Source organism: Galeopterus variegatus, unplaced genomic scaffold (genome assembly GCF_000696425.1).
Source record: "Galeopterus variegatus unplaced genomic scaffold, G_variegatus-3.0.2 Scaffold4397, whole genome shotgun sequence".
Classification (NCBI taxonomy): domain Eukaryota; kingdom Metazoa; phylum Chordata; class Mammalia; order Dermoptera; family Cynocephalidae; genus Galeopterus; species Galeopterus variegatus.
The window spans coordinates 171,701-189,919 of NW_007730508.1; the positions used below are offsets into that span (position 1 = coordinate 171,701).

Sequence of the window (18,219 nt, forward strand, 5' to 3'; positions counted from 1 at the left end):
CATTCATAGTTTATATAACACCACTGTTGACAGACATTTAGGTTACTTCAACTTCCCCTCTTTCAATTAGTGTGCGATGAGCATCCTTAAGCAGACACCTTTCAGTTTGTCTGTGTAGGTTTCTCTGGAATTGACAGCAGCAAGTAGAATTGCTGGGTCAATTAACAAACACTCAGAAATGAATTAATATTCTAATTTCCTCTGGTTTATCACTGTCCTTCCAATTCTTCAGCAATACTTTTGAGCAGCAAAATGTTCTCTCCCATCATTAGAGTGTTGCTAAACAAGGCCTAGGGAGTTTGCGGAGTTTGGGGTTGTGTGGTTAAGGGGATGGAGAATCCAGCTAATTAACTGATCATGTCTCTCTCCTTTGAAACTGCTCTCACTGATTAGTTTTCCTGGTTTCCTGATGGAGAGGCAGAGGGCTGGTTTATTGCTCCCTCCCCAAACGCCTGGAGGAAAAGGGAACCCAGATACCCAGTGAGTTGATTGCTGTGGGCGAGGCAGGACCTTCATATCACTCCCTCCTTTGTGAGCACAGTATTTTACCCTAATGCTAAAGTTGTGTGGACTTGGGTGACTACTGTGAGCCTCAGTTTCTGGGTGAGTGGCATGTATAGGACCCTGGGGTCAGACTGCCTGCCCTCAGCAGGAAGGGGCTACAGAACAATGATGTGCCCTCATTGTAACAATCAAGCCATTACTACAGCTATGGTGCTTGGGAGGCTTTTTGAGCCTCAGTTTCCTCCTTTGTATAAAGAAACGAAACAGCTCCTCTCTTTACAGTCGTAGAGAGGACAACAGAAGATGTAAAGGCAAACTCTTCACACAGTGCTTGGCACTAAATAAGAATGCAATAAATGGTCACATTGGTGATTATTATCAAAATACCAGGGAGATATTAAATTTTTTTTTTAAAGATGACCGGTAAGGGGATCTTAACCCTTGACTTGGTGCTGTCAGCACCACGCTCTCTCAAGTGAGCTAACCGGCCATCCCTATATGGGATCCGAACCCATGGCCTTGGTGTTATCAGCACCACACTCTCCTAAGTGAGCCACGGGTGGCCCAGGGGATATTAATATTAGGGCTCAGAAAGGACACGAGAGTCACCTAAATTCACTCAGCAGCAGAGCTGCAATGGGAAATTAGGCCTCTTTCTCCAGGCCTGTGGGGGAGGTAAAGAAACCTCCCAAGCGGCCCAAGGTGTGGGACTAGGTGGGGAGACTCCCAGGTGTGGGGCGGGGAGGTAAGGTGACCCCTGCCCAGACACCGCGCCCGCGGGGAGCGCATTCCCAGGCCTCCCGTCTGGGGTCTGCAGGTGACGGGCGGGGGATCTGGGGAACGCTCTAGCCCAGTTTGCCGTCTCCATGGCGACCGCCCGCGCGGCGCCAGCCTGACAGCCCGTCCCGGTTTTATGAATGGGTGACGTCACGGGCCTGGCGTCTAACGGTCTGAACCGCTTGTTCAGACGCTGACACAGAGCGGCCGGAGAAAGGGGGGGGAGACTCGAGCTCCGCAGCTGCCGCGCTGTGGGAGGGAGACCTGCTCCGAGGTCTTTGAGGGGAAAAAAAAAAAAAAAAAAGCAGCCAAAAAAGGGAGGAAAATTAAAAATCACTAGTTGCTGCACGTTTGGGGAATTGTTGCAAGGGGCTGCAAATTCAGGGTAGAATCGAGGGATACAGCCCCACTCCACTGCTCTCCTTCTACCTAAAGTTCAGGACCCAGAGGCCCAGCCCCCAACCTAAGAAGAAGAATTTTTTCTGTCGTCGGGCCGTTACGGAATAGAACCCAGAACCACGGTGTTATCAACAACACCTCTGAGCTAACCGGCCAGCCGTGTGTGTGTGTGTGTGGGGGGGGGGGGGGGACTTTTTAAAACTACTCCCAACCCGAGTGGTCTACTGGACACTGGGAAAGGGAGACCTCTGGGTTTCTCCGTCCGAGCCTCAGTTTCTCTCATCTGTAAGATGGAACAGGAAAGATGAAAAAGTGAACATGGGAAAACTGACTCCTAAGGTCTTTTCGTTATCGGCAATGCGGGTTTAGCCTCCTTGCCTCCTTCCCGAGGAGCCCGAGGCAGCCCTCGCCTCCGCTAGCCGTCCTGCCCGGTGCCCTCCCGCTGTCTCCGTTCTTGAGACTCGCTGGCCTTTCCACCAACCGCCGGCGTGCACTGGTGGAGCTGACCCAAGAGCGCGCCACGCCTCCAGGCCGCCCATTGGCTGCTTTTGAACGTTCTGAGCCCGCCCTTCGAGGGGTGGGGCCGAGGCGAGTCTATAAAAGACGGGTTGTGGCGCTGGCCTCTTGCAATTTACAACCGCGTTCTATCTCTTCCGGGCGCTTCTATCCCGTCCAGTGCCCGCCACCACCGTTCGCTTGGCGTCTTCTCCTCTCTTCTCTTTTAACCCGACAGCAGAATCATGAAAGTCGCCAGTGGCAGCGCCGCGGCCGCCGCGGGCCCCAGTTGCGCGCTGAAGGCCGGTAAGGCGGCGGGCGGCGCGGGCGAGGTGGTGCGCTGTCTGTCCGAGCAGAGCGTGGCCATCTCGCGCTGCGCCGGTGGCGCCGGGGCGCGCCTGCCCGCCCTGCTCGACGAGCAGCAAGTGAACGTTCTGCTCTACGACATGAATGGCTGCTACTCGCGCCTCAAGGAACTGGTGCCCACCCTGCCCCAGAACCGCAAGGTGAGCAAGGTGGAGATCCTCCAGCACGTCATCGACTACATCAGGGACCTGCAGTTGGAGCTGAACTCGGAATCCGAAGTGGGGACCCCCGGGGGCCGCGGGCTGCCCGCCCGGGCTCCGCTCAGCACCCTCAACGGCGAGATCAGCGCCCTGGCGGCTGAGGTGAGGTCCGGGTTGGAGCACTTAATTCCTTTACCGATGGGGAAACTGAGGCCAGAGGGAGAGCGGGGACGTGCTCTATGTCCGCCCCATCCTTTCGGTCACCTGGCTCTGCAGGAATGCCCAAGGAGACCAGCAAAAGCGCTCCCCGGTCATGTCTCCTGGGGAAAGGGGGGTCCTGCTGCGCTTTTGCAACCTTGTCTGCAATCCTCCGTCTCACCTCTCCTCTCCACCTCTCGATTTCACAGGCGGCATGTGTTCCAGCGGACGATCGCATCTTGTGTCGCTGAAGCGCCGCGCTCGGGGACCAGCGGACCTCAGCTCTCCAAGGGGCAAGAGAATAAGTGCTTTCCCGTTCCCCCGAGCGCCTCGCTGGAGCTGGGGGGTAACAAGACAGATCGGCTCGGCAGCCATCGGGCCCTTGCTGGATCCGGCTCACGGCGGGGGACTGACAGGGGGAGGCCGACCTTCTCTCCACATCTACCAGCCACCAGAGACTTTGGGGCGGGGGTTCCCCCCGTGTGTTTCTATTTTTTGAAAAGCAGACATTTTAAAAAATGGTCACATTTGGTGCTTCTCAGATTTCTGAGGAAATTGCTTTGTATTGTATATTACAATGATCACCGACTGAGAATATTGTTTTACAATAGTAATGTGGGGGGTGTCTTTTTTGTTATTAAACAAATATTTTAGATGGTGGTAAAGCTTCCATGACTTCTTGTATTGAGGGGAGGGACCTGGGCTGGGGGCTGACCCTTGACCTTCGCAGCTGGTGAGAGGAGGAAGGGGACTGGAGGGCTACATCTGGACTCTGGTTCTCACCGACCTGAATGAGTGTTTCCGGTGTCTTTAAAGTCTATTCTTTTCCCCATCCCTGGCCATTTCCCTGCTCCCCAGTGCCATAAAATTGAATACACTAGAGCTCTAGGGTTTCTCAAAATGGTCTGGATCACCTGGGGAGGTTGTTAAAATGCAGATGAGCCTGCCAAGTTCCCCCCTCTGGGTGGGGGGAGTATTGAGCAAGCCATTTAAGTTAAAGAACCAAGTCACTGGACCACCCACCTCCTTGCCAAGTTGCCGGAAGTGAGACCCAGTGGAAAGGGACTTGCCCAGGGTCATATCTTGTCTGAGGCAGCACTTCTGTCACCCCATTCCACAGTAGATGTGCCTCCCCCATCACCCTGGATCCCAGCAGGCTGCCCTGGGGCTCTTGGCTTGTCCAAGTGGGTGAGCAAGTTGGCAGGGCCAGGCTGGGTACAGCTGCTGAGCCACCTGCTCTGGGTCTGGACTCGGCCTCCTCACCCTGGCCTGGCTCTGCCAGCAGCTCAAAAGAACCTCCTCTCCCCCCAGGGCTCCTGTGTGGGCTCTGAGAAGGAGAGGGCAAGTCACATCCCCAGCTCCTGAGCAGGAAAAAGGTGTCATTGGCAAGTGCCTATCTGCCTGGACATGCATGTGGGCTTGTACTCACGGGGGAGTGCATATATGAGTGTCTGGGCCTGTATATGTGACATGAGTGAACTGGTAGTACCCCCCCCCATGGGGCTGGGTCATCTGTTCATGTACAAGCCTGGGGTGTAAATCAGGATATGCTGGGGGGTGTATGCACAAGGGCAAATGTGAGCACATGTGTTCTGCAGATAAGTGTGCAACCTCCAGCTGTTTGGCCTTGTGTGTTCTGCCTAAATGCATTGTGAGCATCTCTGCATGGGTCTGGGTCAATGGACAGGTTTGTGTGTTTGGGGGCCACAGAACCACATGGTGGGTTTCTGTATGTGTGATTGTTTTATAGATCGGTTGGCATTTCTGGGCCTCTGCAGGTCTGAGATGGGGGTGGAGGCAGCTGTGTTTGGGCAAACCCCTCCTCAAAAGTTCAAGTACCAACTCCTTGTGCAATCGTTAGTGTCCCCTCCCTGGGGACACCAACCCTCAAGTATCCCTGCCAGGTCAACTCCCATGTATTAAACATGGGGAAATTGAGTCCCAGAAAAGGCAAAGAACTTGTCCCAGGGAGGGTAAGGACTATTAATACAATTTGTCAGTAAACAAAATAGTATAAATAGTACCTAGCACACTTATGCTCAACCCTTTGCATAAAAGATCTCATGAATCCCAGTGGGGCTAAAGGCAGGATTCTGATCCCAGTTTTACAAAGGAAGAAACAAGCTCAGAGAGGGAATGAACAAGAACAACAAAATTAAAGAGTATTATTTATTGAGAACTAACATTTAGCCAGGTGCTGCCCACCCCCCAAGCATTTTAAGGACTTTATTAAAGAGCGAAGTATTTGTAGGTAAATTACGTCCTTTGCTACCCCTCCCCATCCAGCTACTGTTTCATAGTACTAACCTCACAGAATTGTGCAGAATAAATAAAATAAATCGAGAAAAGTGCTTAGCACAGTGCCTGGCACGTAGTGTTCGATAGTTATAAATTATCATTATTAATCGTCGCCTGTGTGTCTTTGGAGTGTCCTCGGAGGCACACGTGTGCACCCACTCCCTCCCATGCGGGGACCCCCGCCTGCAAGCCCACCCACGGGGACGTGGGCGTGTCCCCCCGGCGCGTACTCCCACACTGCAGGGCCGTCTTCCAGGGGAGGAAGGGGCTGCGGCGGGGGCCTGGGCCACCACCCCCGCCATTCAGGCACACTCTGGATTCCACGTTTCCCTCTTTTCCCCTTTGGCCCGGGCCCAGCCCATCTGGAGGCCGGCTCGGCGGCGGCCTGGGAGCGTTTCCATCAGCTGGGCCCGAGGAATGCGGAGCTATTTAACCTGAGCATCCCCAGGTGTACGGAGGCGCCTGGCTGTCTGGGGCCCGCCGTCTTTGGCACCGCCGCGCTAGACAAACAGCGCGCCGCCCCCGCCCTGCCCCTCCGCCCGCAGCTGCAGCCGGGCCTGGGAACCGGCGGGCGCCGGCCGCTTGCATAAGAGGCTCCCGGCCTGGAGGGGGAGGGGGGGACGGAGGCCGCTGCCTCTGTGTGTGTGTGTGCGTGTGTGTCACACACAAAACTCTGCTCCTTTGGAAATCATTAACGCCTTAACCCCTCCAGGACAGGGCACGGTCGGGAGCTGAGGTGGGGGACGCAGAGAAACACCAGGACAGTTTCTTGACCACTGGACCCTGCCTTTTCAGGGCCATGACCGAGACCTGATGTACTTTTAATTTTTTGTGTTTGTTTTGTTCGTGGATCCGAACCCTTGACTTTGGTGTTACCAGCACCACTCTTTAAACATGTATTTTTATTATTATTTTTTTTTTTTAAGATGACTGGTAAGGGGATCTTAACCCTTGACTTGGTGTTGTCAGCCGTGGATCCGAACCCTTGACTTTGGTGTTACCAGCACCACTCTTTAAACATGTATTTTTATTTTTTATTTTTTTTTAAGATGACTGGTAAGGGGATCTTAACCCTTGACTTGGTGTTGTCAGCACCACACTCTCCCAAGTGAGCCACGGGCCAGCCCTTAAACAGGTATTTTTATTTTTATTTCAGGAACACTTATAGAGCGCTTATTAAGTGCTGGGCACTATACTAAGCTCTCCATTCATTTAATCCTCACAAACTTAATGGGGCTAGTGCTTTCCTATGCTCATTTGTTTTCATATGCTCACTGTAATAATAATAGTAACAACAATAATAATAATAATAATGAGTTAACCTTTCAGTAGGGAGGCAGGTGGACACACCTCTGGAATCAGCCTTGATATTCATCATTTCACCTCTGTGAGCCTCTCTTTTATCATCTGGAAAATGGGCTTCAGAATCTGGGCTCAAGGATCGATGGAACCGTTGCGTATGAAAAGCTTAGCTCCGTGACTGGCTCGTAGTAGACATTTAGTATGTGTTGGTATAAAGTGTTTTGAGCCCTTAGAGGATGGTTTCAACAGCCCTATCAGGAGAGTAGGCCCATTGCTAGTCCCACTTTTCAAAGAGAAAAGGGAGGCATCAGAGAGGTGAGGCGACACACTCAAGGCCACACCAGGACATTGACTTAGAGGACTTTCCAGAAATCAGGTCAGTCCAAGCATGAGGGGCCTCCTGTTCCCACACAACATCCAGTTTAGCCTTTTCATCTAATTTCTAATTGAAATCATACCTGGTCCCTATACATTTTTGTTCTAAAAGCATGAACTGGATAAATGCAAGACATTTACACATATCATGATTTTTGAACCCAGGCTTTGGCATTTGTTAATTTAAAAAACCTAACTGGACCCTGGAAAGATGGAAATGGCCCAGGGTCTCTCGACCTCTAAGTGCTCCTGGGTCAGGTCCTGTGTGAGCCAGTTCTGAGAGGACAGGTCACACAGCTAGGCACAGGTCTTAAACGAGGTGGAAACCAACTGAGCTCTGTGCAGAGGTCTAATTCTGTCCTGGAGGCCGAGGGATCACCAGGCCCTGACTTCTGTATGCACCCCACACCCCCACCCCCAGGAGCCAACGTGCCTCATACACAAACACTGACTTTTTACACCTGCCAATTTGAATCAAAGTTAACTTGATGGGGGTGATGCTGGATCCCCCCATGTTAGCTCATGAGACTAAGGCCCAGCCCTAGAACTTTTCTTCATGCTGGTCTCTCTTATTGAGCCCCAAGAACTGCCGGCCAGAGAGGGCTCCCTGCTGTCCAGAATCACACATAGCAGCAGTGGCGGGCCTCAGATCCCAGCCTGACTGCCAGAGTGAAAGGAGGTGAGTCACAGGGCCATAGCAGGAGCCAGGCGAGGCTGGGGCCAGGGTCTGGGCACCACTTTCCAGGAAAGGGAAGGGAAGAGGAAACCAGAAGGTTGGGAGGAGCGCAGGGAGGGGGTGGGGGAGCCCTTATCTCCCTGACCTGCCCTGGGCTGCTTCCTGCCCCAACTCTTGCAAAACCTCCTTCCCAGTGCTTCCCCCAAGAGGGGTACCCCACGCCAGAACAGGGTTGCATCAGGGCCTTGTGCAAGGGGTGGTTAGGAGGAGGACAGTGGCTGCTGGCCAAGAAGGGGCCAGAGGAAGCCGACCCAGTGCCACCTCTGACCGGGCACTTGCTTTACCTTCCTGGCCCTCAGTACCCCCAGCTTTAAAATGGGTGTTGTAGGTTTTCAGTGATATCGTCCCAGACCCATGCACTCCTCAAGCCCCAGGCCGGGCAGTCGACATCTCTACATAGAAAACTGTACCAGCCCCACAGGTTCATTCAACAAATGGTTATGCAGCTCCTATGATGTGCTAGGAACAGGGATGCAGGAGCTAAGAATTCAGATAAAAATCCTTGCCACCTTGGAACTTACATTCTTAGTGTGAGACAGACAGTAAGTAAATACGAAGGATCTTCAAAAGGTTTGTGGAAAAATTCAAATCATCTTTTAATTTTATTTTTTCATGAACTTTTTGAAGTGCCCGCATATGCATAATCAGAGATGCATTTACCCTGAAATTACTGAAGCTTAATGGTTCCGAAACTTCAATTACCGAAACTTCAAGGTTCCTCACCTGGGAAGAGTACTTGCAATGTGTTCGTGTTTTTTGTGTGTTTTTGTAATATTTGCAAGATGTGTTCTTTTTGTTAGAGGCTCCACAAAACCTAGATTCTCCCCTGAACATACAGAGGTGAGGGAGCTGGGTGCAAGCATCAAGGCACCGCAGAAGACCTAGAAGAATCATGTACGTGGGTGCTGTTCCTCTCTAAGGTTTGATATCCGAGCTTCAGGGAAGGGCTGGGAGGTGAACAAGTGCGCTCCAGAGCAGCACACACACCACACGCCCGCAAAGGCGAGAGCTGTGCCCGCTCCGGCCTTCCTCGGGCCACTGGCGCCCCCTGCCGGACAGAGCCAGGGCTGTGCCGTCGCGGGCGGGAAACGCGGCCTGGTTCCCGCTGGTGCCTTGGCGGCCTCTAGTGGACTTCCTCGGAACTGCAGCCAGAGCTAAGAGCGTGTTAAGAGTGTGTGTCTGGTGTACGACTGTGCAGATATGTACGTGTACGCAGCAGGGGACGAGTCCAGAAATCTCCACCCTCATCCCCTGCTCTGATCAGGAGCTCCCTTAGTTACCATTTCCCTCATTCTCTCACCCTCTTTCTTCTTCCCCGCTATGCGACAACCCCCTCTGGGCCTCATTCCCTCATCCATAAAAGGAGATCTTGGGCTAAATTATTATTTTTTTTGGCGGCTGGCCAGTGCGGGAACCGAACCCTTGCCCTTGGTGGTACAAGGCTGCGCTCTAACCAACTGAGCTTATCGACCAGCCTTAAATTCTTGAAAAAAAATTTTTTTTTAAATTTTGAAATGTATTATACCCACAAAACAGTAGATATGATGAGTGTCTGTGATTTAAATATAACAATAAAACTCACATTTTAGTACCAGCCATCCCGCTTACGTAATGGAGTATTACCCCTTTTGAAACCCCTGTGTGCCCCTCAGAATAAAATCCTCTTCCTCCCTTCTAAGATGTTACCTCTCTCTAGAACTTTGTATTAATCAATAATTTATTCTTCTTTTATTTTTTTCCACATATGTACCAGTATGCATCCTTAAACAATCTCTTGCTTAGTTTTACCTAGGTTTGCCTTTTATATGAATAGAATCACACTGTGTGCAATTTTCTGTAACTTGACTTTCTCACGTGAGTGGGAAAAAATCAACACTCTCAGCTCAGTTTCTCCCACTGTACTCTCACAACACATGTCTGACACCTGGTTTCGCTCCACTAGTAAGGAAGCAACCAGTTCTGCAGCGGAGACCAGCTGGGTGTCCTCCCATTCAATTGCAGCACTGTCTACCTGAAGAGAGCGTCAGACCCCACAGTTTACAGGCTCAGTCCCCGAGACTGCCCCCGACTTCAGATGCCAATAGCAAGCCCCAGGTTGTTTTTTGTTTGTTTGTTTTATTAGCATATTCATTGTTACAAATCATACTTATTCTTTATGCCCCTTATCCAATCTCTCCCCTTCCCCCTCCGCTTCCCTCCTTCCTCCAGCCCCAGGTTGTTTTTTGTTTGTTTGTTTTATTAGCATATTCATTGTTACAAATCATACTTATTCTTTATGCCCCTTATCCAATCTCTCCCCTTCCCCCTCCGCTTCCCTCCTTCCTCCAGCCCCAGGTTGTTTTACGAGTGCTTCTGACCAGGTGGCTGTAAATCAGGGTTCCCATGACTCACTCCTGCTGTTCAATTAATTTGCTAGTGCACTCACAGAACTCAGGGAAACACATTTACCACTTTATTATAAAAGATTACAAAGAATACACATGAAGAGATGCGTAGGGCGAGGTATAGGGAAACGGGTGCAGAGCTTCCATGCCCTCTCCAGGCACACCACCCTCCAGAAACCTTCACGTCAGGGGGTTAACCTGGTTGGTTAGAGTGCAGCCTTATAACATCGAGGTCAAAGGTTCAGTTCCCAGTACCCGCCAGCTGCAATTAAAAAAAAAAAGTCAGGGACTCTCCATGTGTTCAGCTATCCAGAAGCTCTCTGAACCCGGTGCTCTTAGGTTTTTTGAAAGCTCCATTACACGGAAATGATTGAAGCATGGGCAACCATGCAGAAATGTGACTGGATAAGAAGGGTGGGACCTAATACCGATAGACTGAGTGGGGAAACCCAGCAAGGCCTGTTTGTTCAGATTCTTCTTGGCCTTTCTGTGCAGCATTCCTTCCTCCTGGGCATGGGGTGGGACCCCTCCTGAAATGGGGGTCTTATCACCTACAACCAGTCCAGGTAGGTCCTAGAATTTCTTGAGAGCTTGTTTGGAAGTTCTAGCAGGAGAGTGCAACTACTCCTATACCTTTGATCAAAAAACAGTCCTCTCCTCTATCGGGGAAGATCGTCCTCTGATGGAGTGCACAGCTTCTGGAGGGACACACATGGAGCAGTGAGGGAGGACGGGGACACCCATCTAGCCAGCCAGATCAGCCGATCAATGCTGGAGATCGATGGGGTGATAGATGTCACAGTCAGATCACTGTCTCTCACAACAAGAGAATTTCTTGTTCTTTTGGCAGATGGCCGGTACAGGGATCTGAACCTGTGAACTTGGCATTATAAGCCCAGATAATTTCTTTATAACCAGCTCCAAGGCAGAAAGGTGGGGGGCGGATTAGTGTCCCGCTCTGGGGAGCCAGGAGCCAAGGACAACAACAACAACAAAATGTAGGAAGATCATACCACTTGAGGGCCGGCCTGTGGCTCACTCGGGAGAGTGCGGTGCTGATAACACCAAGGCCCCGGGTTCGGATCCTATATAGGGGTGGTGCTGACAACACCAAGTCAAGGGTTAAGATCCCCTTACCGGTCATCTTTTAAAAAAAAAAAAAAAGATCATACCACTTGAGGGCCGGCCTGTGGCTCACTCGGGAGAGTGCGGTGCTGATAACACCAAGGCCCCGGGTTCGGATCCTATATAGGGGTGGTGCTGACAACACCAAGTCAAGGGTTAAGATCCCCTTACCGGTCATCTTTTAAAAAAAAAAAAAAAAAAAAAGATCATACCACTTGCCTGTTTAAAAGTTTTCGGTGGCTTCCGGCTGCTCTTAGGATCAAATCCTAACTCGTTACCTCAGCCTACAAGGCACAGTAAGGCCTGGTTCCTGCCTGCATCCTCCCACTTCTTTTAACTCCCTCTCATCGCTACCCACCAGGTGCTTTGGTCACCTTCCAGTTACTCTTTCCCGACTGGGGGGCCTTTGCATGTTCTGTGCTTGCTGACACCTCCTCAGAGAGCTCTTCCCTGCCCACCCCATCTCCTTTCGTTCCCTGCCTTTGACCTGTGCTCTGTTTTCTTCTTAGCACCTTTCACATCTGTACTTGTCCCTGGGGCAAGTTATTTCACCTGTCTGGAGCACTTTTTCTTTTTAATGGCCACAAATTCCTTGACAATTTTCCCATCAAAAAGTGGGGCTATATTCCCTCCCTATGAACTTGGGCGAGCTTTTGTGACAGCTTTGACCAACAGATTACAGGACAAGTGATGCTGCGTGACTTCTGAGGCCAGACCACATAAGGCTATTCAGCTTCTGCCTGCTTTTTCTGGGGCACTCACTATGGAGGAAGCAGCTGCCACATAAGATATATGACTGCCATGAGACTGCCACGCTAGAAAGGGCATGTGTAGGCAGGCACCCCACAGGACACTTCCAGCTGAGCTCAGCCGTCGGGTCATTCATGTCTGAGTGAAGGTATTTTCAGTCCTCTAGACTAGCCCAGTGGTCACCTGAGTCTCACTGGGTGAACCCAGCTGAAGCCGCAGGGAACAGAAGATTCACTCATCCAAGTCCCGCCTGAATTCCTGATCCATAGAATTTGTGAGATATAATAAAATGGTTGTTTTTTAAAGCCACTATGTTTTGAGGTAGTTTGTTATGGAGCAATACAGAACCAGAACATTCCTGCCTATTTGTTTACTTGTTTATCGTGTCTTCTGTCTCTAGAATAGGCACTCCAAGAGCTGCTTTGTTCTCTGCCACATGCCCACTGTCTAGCACAGAGCCTCATACATAGTTGGTCCTCAATAAATACTTATTTTTAAAAAAATGAAAGAATGGATGGATAGATGTGTGCCCACTACACTCTGGGGTCCAGCTCTATTTTTCCAGCTGGGTAGGGTTTCTAGCATATACCTTGGCATTGGGAAGAGGGGCACACAGGCTCCTGCCATCCCTTGGCAGCCTTGGATGGAAGGGGGGATACTGAGAGGGGCTTTGGTCACCAAAACCCATCAAGGCATCATGGCCCAGTAAGTACCCACCTGCCATGATCTTTCTTTTGTGTTCCAGCCTCCAGATTTTGCCCAAGTTACTTTCACTGATGTCTTCCAAACCTCCTTTATCTAAATTCACTTTCTCCAGAAAGCTGGTCCCGTTTCGGAACTCTCCCAGGCTCCCTTCCTGATCTCCAGATACAACCCCTCTCCCCAGCTTCTTGATCACAGACAATTGCAGGCATTCCTCTAATATTCCCATGCAGCGCCCACAGAGCAACTTCTTGCCCTATATTGCCACCTCCCACCCTGCACACAGAACCCTCGCTGCCACAATTCAGTCCCCTAATGACAACAGTCCCATCCCAAGATGCCTACTACATGTCAGACCTTGTGTGGGGAGTTTTGCTGACAGTATCTCATTTCAATACCTGCACAACTCAGTGAGGTCACATCCATAATTATTCCGTATTATAAATGAGAAAACTGCGGCTCCAAGAGGATAAACTAGTTCCAGGTGCATTATTGGCAACTGCTCTTCTGGATCCAGATTGGCGTGGGAAGTCATCACTTGAAGAACAACCAGTATGTTAGTAGAGAGTTTCCTGGTGAACTTTCCTCTGTCATCTCTTGGCTTTGATCCAGCACGATCTGAATCAGTAAACCATGCAATTGACAATGGCAGCAAAAATCTTCAAAACAAAAGCCTAATATTCTGGCCAGAGAACTGGGAAAATAGGCCTTTGTGAGCTGGAGAGTGTGAGGAGAATTCTTCTAGTTGTTGTTGTTGTTGTTATTATTATTATTATTATTATTATTATTATTATTTAGTCTTTGCTCTCACCTGCCCTCCCCCAGGACAGCCCCATCCCTGAATGGCTCTGCAGTTCCCAATCCCTTTGAGAGAAAATTCCCAAGAGAAAAGCCATCCCTCTGGAGGAAAGAACTTGAAAAGGGGGTCCCAGTACTGGGAATAGTGCAGGGATGAGTTCTGGCATCCTCATTAATTTTTCCGTTTTCTCTTGCTGCTTTGCCCTAAGAGCAGACCCAGTGGCTTGGAGTTGTGAGATAGTGTTGGTGGTTAAAACTCTGAGAGAACTCCATACTTCTGACCAAAAGAAGGGGCTTCTGGGAGCCAGAGAATATAGAGAAAATTCTGGAGAGGAGAGAGTGGATAAAGAGAATCTCCTAATTCTATGTATGAACCAACACAAGTACTGGACTCAGTTTCATATTGTGCCTGTGCGGAACACACCCATAGAAGGATAACAAAGGGGCCGGCCCGGTGACGCACTGGATAGTGCGCCGCTTGGGAAGCGCGGCGGCGCTCCCGCCCGAGGGTTCGGATCCCACATACGGACCGGTTCCTGCTCACTGGCTGAGTGAGGCACGGGAGCGGCGCCGAGGGTTGTGATCCTGTTGCCGGTCCCCGGTCCGGTACGGGGGCAACACTGAGGGTTGCAATCCGTTGCCGGACACGGAAAAAGACAAAAAGACAAAAAAAGAAGGATAACAAAGGCTTTGAGTACTGAACCACCATATAAACCACTGCCCAAGTCCCAGACTAACCCCTGTACGATACAGACCAAAATAACACAGGAAATAAAATAAAACTGATATTAAAACCACTGCCTACAGAAGGTGACGTAGAACATAAAGTTTGGACCTAATCAGGTTTGCCTGCTATAAAAAAATTCTTCAGAAGCTTTTAATAGAACCCAGAGTCTCATGAGATAATATTTAAAATGTCCAACATACAATGCAAAGTTACTCAAGGAGGAAGATCTGGCTATTTCTCAAAGAAAAAGACAATCAACAGATGCCACCCAAGAAAAGACCTAGACGTTGTAATTGGCAGACAGACTTCAAAGTATCTATTATAACCAGCTTCCATGAGGTGAAGATGAATATTTTAGAAATGAATGCAAAAACAGCAGTTCTTAGCAGAGAAATAAAAATTATGTAAAAAAAAAAAAAAAAAAAAAAAAAAATGACCAAATGAAAATTTTAAAATGAATGCAAAAACAGCAGTTCTTAGCAGAGAAATAAAAATTATGAAAAAAAAAAAAAAAAAAAAAAAACAGATGACCAAATGAAAATTTTAGAACTGAAAAATCCAATATCTGAGATCTTAAACATTTGCTGGATATTCTCAATAATAGAAGGGAAATGACAAAGGAAAGACTCAGTGAACCTGAAGCTAGGTCCATAGAAGTGATCAAATCTAAACAACAAAGAGAAAAAATTTTTTAAACTGAACAGAGACTCAGACATAGGGACAATGTCAAAAGATCTAATATGTCATTGGAGTTTCCTATCAGTGCAGAAAAAAAAATGTTTCTTAAATGACTGAAATATTCCCAAATTTGGTGAAAAACAAATTTATGAATTCAAAAATCTCAGTGATGGTCTAGACGGTTAGCTCTCTTGGGAGAGTGTGGTGCTAGTAGCACCAAGGTCAAGGGTTTGGATCCGCATACCAGCCAACCACCAAAAACAAAAACAAAAACATAAAGCTCAGTGAACTCCAAACAGGATAAATTCAAAGACAGTCACACCTAGAAACCTCATCATCAAAACGAACAACAAGGAAAAGAATCTTGTAATCAGCCAGAATGAAATAACAGTTTACATACAAGGGACAGTTATCTGAATGACTGCAGATTTCTCATCAGAAATCATGGAGGCCAGAAGACAGTGGAATAGCATCTTTAAAGTGCTGAAAGAAAAAGCACTGTCAACCTAGAAATCTATATCTAGCAAAAATATCCTTCAGGGATGAAAGCAGTTAAAAACATTCTCAGTTAAAGAAACTGAGAGACTGTATTGCTAGTAGTCCTGCTCTAAAAGAATGCTAGAAAATAAGTTCTTCAGGCTGAAGGGATATCACCCCAGAGAGAAACTTGGAACTTTAGGAATAAAGGAAGAGCATCAGAAAGGTCAATATATGAATAAATATAATAGAAAGCTGGCTGGTTAGCTCAGTTGGTTACAGCACAGCTTTGTAACACCAAGGTCAAGCATTTGATTCTCCATACCAGACAGCTGCCAAAAAAAAAAAAAAAGAATAAATACAATAGACTATGTTTCTCCTTTCAAGTTCTTTAAAATATGTATGACTTGAAAGCAAAAATCATAACATTTTCTGGGGTATTTCTTTGTTTGTTTGCTTTTGTTTTTGTTTTTTTGGTGGTTGGCCAGTAAGAGGATCCGAACCCTTGACCTTGATGTTATCAGCACCACACTCTAACCAACTGAGCAAATCAGCCAGCCACTGGGATATTTCAATAAATGTAAGTGTAATACATATGACAGCTATAATATCAAGGGGAGGTATAAAGACACCTATTTGGTTGTAAGGCTTCTATGTTTCACTCAAAGTGGCAAATTGTTAACACAAATAGACTGTCAAAAGCTAGGTATGTACCCCTATCTGCCAGCTTCCCCCCCCCCCAGAATAGCTAAGTATATATATTGGGTTTTGTTTTGTTTTTTTAAAGACGACCGGTAAGGGGATCTTAACCCTTGGCTTGGTGTTGTCAGCACCACACTCAGCCAGTGAGCTAACCGGCCATCCCTATATAGGATCCGAACCCGTGGCCTTGGTGTTATCAGCACCGCACTCTCCCAAGTGAGACACGGACTGGCCCTAAGTATGTATCTTGTAATTTCTAGAGAAGCCACAGACCCTAGAGAACATTAACACAAAGATATACAGCCAATGAAATACTAAGAATAATGAAATAATCTAAAAGAAGGCAGGAAAGGAGGAACAGAGGGTGAAAAAACAGACAATAGGGCCGGCCCGGTGGCACACTGGATAGTACGCCACTTGGGAAGCGCAGCGGCGCTCCCACCCGAGGGTTCAGATCCCACATACAGACCGGTTCCCGCTCACTGGCTGAGCGAGGCGTGGGAGCAACACCAAGGGTTGCAATCCCGTTGCCGGTCCCCGGTCCGGTACGGGGGCAACACTGAGGGTTGCGATCCGGTGCCGGACACGGGAAAAGACAAAAGAAAAAGAAAAAAAAACAGACAATAAAAAATAGTAAACCTGGGCCGGCCCGGTGGCGCACTGCTATAGTGCACCGCTTGGGAGCGCGGCGGCACTCCCGCCGAGGGTTCGGATCCTACATACAGACCGGTTCCCGCTCACTGGCTGAGCGAGGCGCGGGAGCAACACCGAGGGTTGCGATCCCGTTGCCATTCCCGGTCCGGTACAGGCGCGACACTGAGGGTTGCAATCCGTTGCCGGACACGAAAAAAGACAAAAAAAGAAAAAAAAAAATAGTAAACCTAAACTTATTCTTATCAATAATTACATAAACATACTAATTATTACTTAAATCCACCAACTGAAAGGTAGCAATTGTTGGATTGGATTAAAAAAAAAAAAGACCCAACTATATGCTGCCTACATGAAGCCCACTTAAATATAATTATATAGGTAGATTAAAAGAAGAAGGATGGAAAAAGATATACTGTGGAAACACTAATTTAAAAAAAGGTGGAGTGACTATATTAATAACAGAAGTAGACTTCAGAACAAGAACAAATTACCAAGGATAAAAAGGGGCATTATGTAATGATGAAAGGATTAATTCACCAAGAAGATACGACAACCCTGAATGTGTATGCCCTTATCAGTAAAGCTCCTAAATATATAAAGCAAAAACTGATAGATCTGAAAGAAGAAATGAAGTCACAATAATACTTGTGGATGTCAATACTCCCCTTTCAGTAACTGATAAAACAGAAAGAAAATCAGCAAGGATATGAAAGACCCAAACAACACTATCAACCAACTCGATCTAATTGACATCTGCAGAGAATTCTACCTAACAGTAGCACAAAACACATTCTCTTCAACTGCACATAGAACATCACCAAGATAGACCGTATTCTGGGCCTTTTACATTTAGCTGATGTTTAAAATTTTAAGCGATATGTTCTCTGATCAAAATAGAATTATAGGGCCGAGCCCCTGGCACACTCGGGAGAGTGTAGCGCTGGGAGTGCAGCAGCGCTCCCGCCGCGGGTTCAGATCCTATATAGGGATGACCGGTGCGCTCACAGCACTCACTGGCTGAGCATGGTGCAGCCGGTCTCAAAAAGGACAAAAACAAAAAAAAATAGAATTATACAGGGCTGGCCTGTGGCTCACTTGGGAGAGTGCGGTGCTGATAACACCAAGGCCATGGGTTCAGATCCTATATAGGGGTGGCCAGTTAGCTCAATGGTTGAGCGTGGTGCTGACAACACCAAGCCAAAGGTTAAGATCCCCTTACCAGTCATCTTCTAAAAAAAAAAAATATATAATTACACTAGAAATCAAGAACTGAAAAATATCTGGAAAACCCGTAAATATTTGGAAACTAAACAACACACTTCTACATAACCCATGAACCAGAGAAGAAGTCTCAAGAAAAATTAGAAAACATTTTAAACTGAATTAATGAAATAAAAATACAACATATCAAAAAATTGTGAGATGCAGCTAAAAGAGAGCTGAGAGAATTTTATAGTATTAAATGTTTATATGAGAAAAGAAGGGTCTCAAATCAATAATACAAACTTCCACTTTCAAAAACTAGAAAAGAGGGGCAAATTAAACCCAAAGCCGGTAGAAAAAAAGAAGTAAGAAGGAGCAGAAATCAGTGATATTGGACATGAAAAAACAATACAGAGAAAATAAATGAAA

The 18,219-nt window shown here is 48.0% G+C and overlaps 1 protein-coding gene across 1 annotated transcript; it reads left to right on the forward strand.

The window, feature by feature from the left end:
* The first annotated feature begins 2,381 nt into the window (after window positions 1-2,381).
* On the forward strand, window positions 2,382-3,539 carry ID1 (inhibitor of DNA binding 1, dominant negative helix-loop-helix protein). The gene is made up of 2 exons (XM_008587446.1): window positions 2,382-2,843; window positions 3,089-3,539. The coding sequence occupies exons 1-2, from the start codon at window positions 2,421-2,423 to the stop codon at window positions 3,128-3,130; spliced, it is 465 nt and encodes a 154-aa protein (XP_008585668.1). The 5' UTR covers window positions 2,382-2,420; the 3' UTR covers window positions 3,131-3,539.
* Window positions 3,540-18,219: the final 14,680 nt, after the last annotated feature.